The following is a 5020-nucleotide window of genomic DNA, read 5'->3' on the forward strand; positions in this document are numbered from 1 at the left end:
TTTTTATCATCGTTCCTGATTAGTTGTAGACTGTATAAGCTGTTTGCTTATGAGGAAGCAGTACACTAGATACGCGTCAGGTGATTTCGTCACGACGGAGTCGCTGTCGACGCTACTGCTATCAGCTGCGTCTAAGAGCTGTGGAGTGTCGGTGAATGGTGACATCCCTTGTTCGATGTTCATTGACTTGATCACTCGGCTGAAGCTGGTAGACTCAGAAGATGAAGCCTCAGTGATAACAATAATGTTGGCCAAGGATGTTAGCGATTCGAAGAAGCTGTCGGAGACTGCGGTAGGTCAGTCAGCTCATCTCCACTATACGATATGGTACATGGTTTCGTAGGTGAATGTATTCAACTTGGAGAATCTCTACTCAAGGGAAACATGGCGAGAGCTGATAAAAGAACGTGATCAATCTGCCAAGTGACTGGGCATGAATTTGGCTGTGGTGTTCGTATCATGCAGAAATAGCGTTGAGTGTCGTAGTTGTTAATTTGAAAATGTATGTACCTATTTATCAGTCGAGTGAATTGGACTGAGACTCAGATTCTGAGGGGTATTATCCCCTCGTAAATCTGCGGCGCGAGAGGAATTGTACGAATATTGTTACAATTCCCTGCCAAGACAGTGCTCGCATTTATGGCTTGCGCAACATATCTATTATATGTCGGAGAATGCGCGTTCAATGAACCACGCAACATGATGTAAGAGATGCAATACAGGCGAGAACGATCCAAGCACGTTACGTTGTATCGCGAACTGACAAGTTTATTTCTCCATGTGTATTGCGGCACAGGGTAACAAGAACACCCGAGCGGTAGTGGCAGCAGGAAGAAAGCGCGCTGGTGATCGTGATCCTTTTAATCGAGTTCAGACTAGCTGCTACTGTGATGGTTGGGGGAGTGTGTGGTCATCCGCGCGGGCGAGAGCGGAAATCCTGCAACCGTAAGATTTCGTCGACGGTTTCTGGATCGCAAAAGGGCAAGCGAAATATCACACGTCAGTAATGAGCCGAGGTCGCCCACAGATGGGCATTGGTGCAAGAGTTCTATTCCATCGTTGTCTTGTTAGGGTTTCTACTCAGTCCTTCATCTTGCCATGCGCATCGCTGTCCTCATTGTCGTTTTCGCCACCGTAGCAGGTATGACCGGCCGTATAACCGATGAGGTTGAGCCTAATGGGCAGTACTGCGAAAACTCGTGTGCGCAGACTGTGGGTTGCTCTGAGTCCTACTGTAAAGACAATGGTGTCTGCTTCGGCCTTTACCATAAGGATGAGGGTAAATGCTTCCAGCCAGCCTCTGAGTACAACGCTGATTGCGACGACTCTGTTCTGAAACCCGTCCTCTGTCACGAGTATCCTGACACAACTTGTCAGGAAGTATGTGATGGTATGGTTGGTTGCAAGGATTCTTCCTGGGGATCATACTGTAAGTTTTGGCAGGACCCTCCAGTGTGTTTTGGCATCATCGTCAAGGAGGATGGCAGCCTCTGTCACGCCAGTGGCGACGAGGAATGTGTCGGAGAGCCCTACTCATGTCATATGGTGACCGCTGGTCCTACTCCCGTGACCACCGAATATCCTATATCTAATACCACTGAGGCTGTTGATACCACTGAGTATGTGGACACCACTGAGTACGAGGACACCACTGAGTACGAGGACACCACTGAGTACGAGGACACCACTGAGTACGAGGACACCACTGAGTACGAGGACACCACTGAGTACGAGGACACCACTGAGTATGAGGACACCACTGAGGCTGTTGACACCGCTGAGTATGTGGATACCACTGAGGCTGTTGATACCTCTGAGGCTGTTGATACCACTGAGGTTGTCGACACCACCGAGTATATGGACACCACTGAGGTTGTTGATACTACTGCTCCTCATAATACTACCGTTCCAACCGATGGTATCGTCGGAACGTGGTGTGCTGATTCGCCGTTTGGATATTTGGAGTTGTTATTCGATACTTATTCAGTCTCTATCTACTTGGCTGGTCAGTACTTCCACTCTGAATATAATTTGAACGAGAAGGAAGTAATTCTTGTCAATCCTGATAATAGTTTAATCACCTTCTTGAATGAGAGAAATACCAGAATGATTACTGAGTACTACGCGTACGAGATGTATATCGAATTCGTCGAGGTGACAACTGTCGTCGCTGTCAAATGTTCCTAAATATTTTGAGGACACCATCTCAGGTAGCAAGTATTTTCAAGTTGACTCAAGCGACAGGTATCGCTCTTTATTTCATGGCAAGTGTAAGGTTGAGTTCCTTAGTGATTCTTCTTCGTCTATCAAGTTGTTTTCAGTTAGTGCAGGATGGTCTATAACTTATAGAGTATAAGGAGAATGTCTCTCGTTTGTGAGATGGATGGTAGACAATGAGATGGTATTGTTCACCACCGAAGTTCTTCACTGGTGTGAGGTCGATTGCTGCTCGTAGAGCGGCACATCGTTGAAATCCAAATTGCCAGTATCATCTGTTCTGTCGAACATCCCTTGACAGCCTCAGTCGTTCTATAAATGAAGTAGAAGCTAGGGTGCATAGAGGCAAGTCGCTCACAGACATGTCTGATTTTTCATGCATTCTCAACGGAAAGCCACTCGTGCACTACGCAGTGCGTATAATGGATTTCGCAACGAGGCTTATTTCAGGCTTGTGAAGTGATTATTCATATATATTCGAGCTTTAGGTGTCCGCAATAGAATACACTACAATCTAGTACGATCAATGGATCATCTTAGAAGTTAACTTGGCTATCAAGCAATTCATTGGTTTGATGAATGTTAATCGCTTGTGGATCTGCAATCCAAATGGTAATGTGTGAATATTGTTACAATGCACAGTTAAGATGGTGCTTACATTCATGGCTCGATAAACGTATCAGAATTTTATTTCTTTGAAAATTGGGTTCAAGAATCCACGCAACATGATATCTGAGGTCCAGTACATGCTAGAACGATTCACATACGTTACGTTGTATCGCTAACTGACAAGCTTGGTCTTCTACATGCCTTGAGTCAGCGACTCAGAGTCGCAGTGTAACAAGAACACCCGAGCAAGAGCGAGAGGAAAAATGCACGCTGGCTTGTTGGCAAAACGTACGCAGCCTCACTATTATTAATGGAGATCCAGTTGACTGTCTCACCGTCGATGGCTGCAAAATCCGGTCACCTGCGCGGGCGAGGGCGGAAATCCTGCAACCGTAAGATTTCGTCGACGGTTTCTGGATCGCAAAAGGGCAAGCGAAATATCGCACTTCAGTAATGAGCCGAATTCGTGCACGCATGGACGTTATTATTAAAGTTCTATCCATCGTGGTCTTATTAGGGTTTCTACTCAATCTCTCCTGCTGCCATGCGCTTCGCTGCCCTCATTGCCGTTCTCGTCACTGTAGAAGGTCTGACTGGCCGTACAGCCGATGAGGTTGAGCCTATTGGACAGTACTGTGAGAGCTCATGCTCGCAGACTGTGGGTTGCACTGAGTCCTACTGTAAAAACAATGGTGTTTGTTTCGGCCTTTACCATAGGGATGAGGGTAAATGCTTCCAGCCAGCCTCTGATTACAACGCTGATTGCGACGACTCTGTTCTACAACCCGTTCTCTGTCACGAGTATCCTGACACAACTTGTCAGGAAGTATGTGATGGTATGGTTGGTTGCAAGGATTCTTCCTGGGGATCATACTGTAAGTTTTGGCAGGACCCCCCCAGTGTGTTTTGGCATCATCGTCAAGGAGGATGGCAGCCTCTGTCACGCCAGTGGCGACGAGGAATGTGTCGGAGAACCCTACCCATGTCATATGGTGACCGTTGGTCCTACTCCCGTGACCACCGAATATCCTTTATCTAACACGACTGAGGCTGTTGACACCACTGAGGTTGTCGACACCACTGAGTATGTTGATACCACTGAGTATGTTGATACCACTGAGGTTGTTGATACTACTGCTCCTCATAATACTACCGTTCCAACCGATGGTATCGTCGGAACGTGGTGTGGTGATTCGCCGTTTGGATATTTGGAGTTGTTATTCGATACTTATTCAGTCTCTATCTACTTGGCTGGTCAGTATTTCCACTCTGAATATAATTTGAACGAGAGGGAAGTAATTCTGGTCAATCCTGATAATAACTTGACCACCTTCCTACGTGAGATGAATTCTCAAATGATTACTGAGTACTACGCGTACGAGATGTATATCGAATTCGTCGAGGTGACAACTGTCGTCGCTGTCAAGTGTTCCTAAATATTTTGAGTACACCATCCTCGGTAGCAAGTATTTTTAAGTTGACTCAAGCGATAGGCATCGCTTCTACTCTGATAGTATCAGTTAATATGTTGTGTTTACGAGTAGGAGCAATGAAGAAGCCAACCTTTCGAGTTGGGTTTCTTCCTGGCTATGAGAAAGCTCAGGAGTACAGCGAATTAGATATCATTTGAGATGTTATAATCTCGAGTTGTTGATCAGTCTTTATCGCCTCGATGGTTTGTGATAGCTTCTTCGCCAGAGGAAATAATATTGACTAGGTCGGGTGTTACAGGATGGTGGCTGCTAGGGTACCGCGAATCGGATGAATATTCCGTACCATAGGAACTTCCGATTGGGTAACTGTGGAGGGGATGAATATAGGCAGATCCTCTACTTTCTCTACGCGGTCTAGCGTGTTAAGCCAAAGCAACAGATCATAAATTATCTCTTCTGTCGCGTCTACCATCGAGTACGTGGCATGCGCTGTCGTGTGTATGTCGGCTATATGGTTCGCAAATGCAAAAGTCATGAGTATGAGTATGCCTGGCAGATGTAGACGAGCAGTGACAGAGGTTGCATCGTCCTCCTGGAAAGGATCTATGGTAGCTCCTGCAAAACCTGCCGGAGTAGTGATTGAAGCGTATATAGAGGCAAGGAATCAGTACAGAATCGGCTGGAAAAACACATGGCCCGAAGTGTACATACGACTAGTCCTGTTAGATTGAGACAAGACTCACGAATGAACTCCCAGCAGT

General features: G+C 46.2%; 2 protein-coding genes across 2 annotated transcripts; both read left to right on the top strand.

Annotated features, from left to right (window-relative positions):
* Window positions 1-1098: 1098 nt before the first annotated feature.
* Window positions 1099-2187, top strand: Pmar_PMAR014826 (hypothetical protein; the record flags this gene model as incomplete). The annotated part of the gene is made up of 1 exon (XM_002786810.1): window positions 1099-2187. One exon carries the CDS (start codon window positions 1099-1101, stop codon window positions 2185-2187), a length of 1089 nt encoding a protein of 362 aa, XP_002786856.1.
* Window positions 2188-3370: 1183 nt separating this feature from the next.
* On the top strand, window positions 3371-4262 carry Pmar_PMAR014827 (hypothetical protein; the record flags this gene model as incomplete). The annotated part of the gene is made up of 2 exons (XM_002786811.1): window positions 3371-3627; window positions 3716-4262. 2 exons carry the CDS (start codon window positions 3371-3373, stop codon window positions 4260-4262), a joined length of 804 nt encoding a protein of 267 aa, XP_002786857.1.
* Window positions 4263-5020: the final 758 nt, after the last annotated feature.

Source organism: Perkinsus marinus, assembly GCF_000006405.1.
Source record: "Perkinsus marinus ATCC 50983 genomic scaffold scf_1104296930926, whole genome shotgun sequence".
Taxonomy (NCBI): domain Eukaryota; phylum Perkinsozoa; order Perkinsida; family Perkinsidae; genus Perkinsus; species Perkinsus marinus.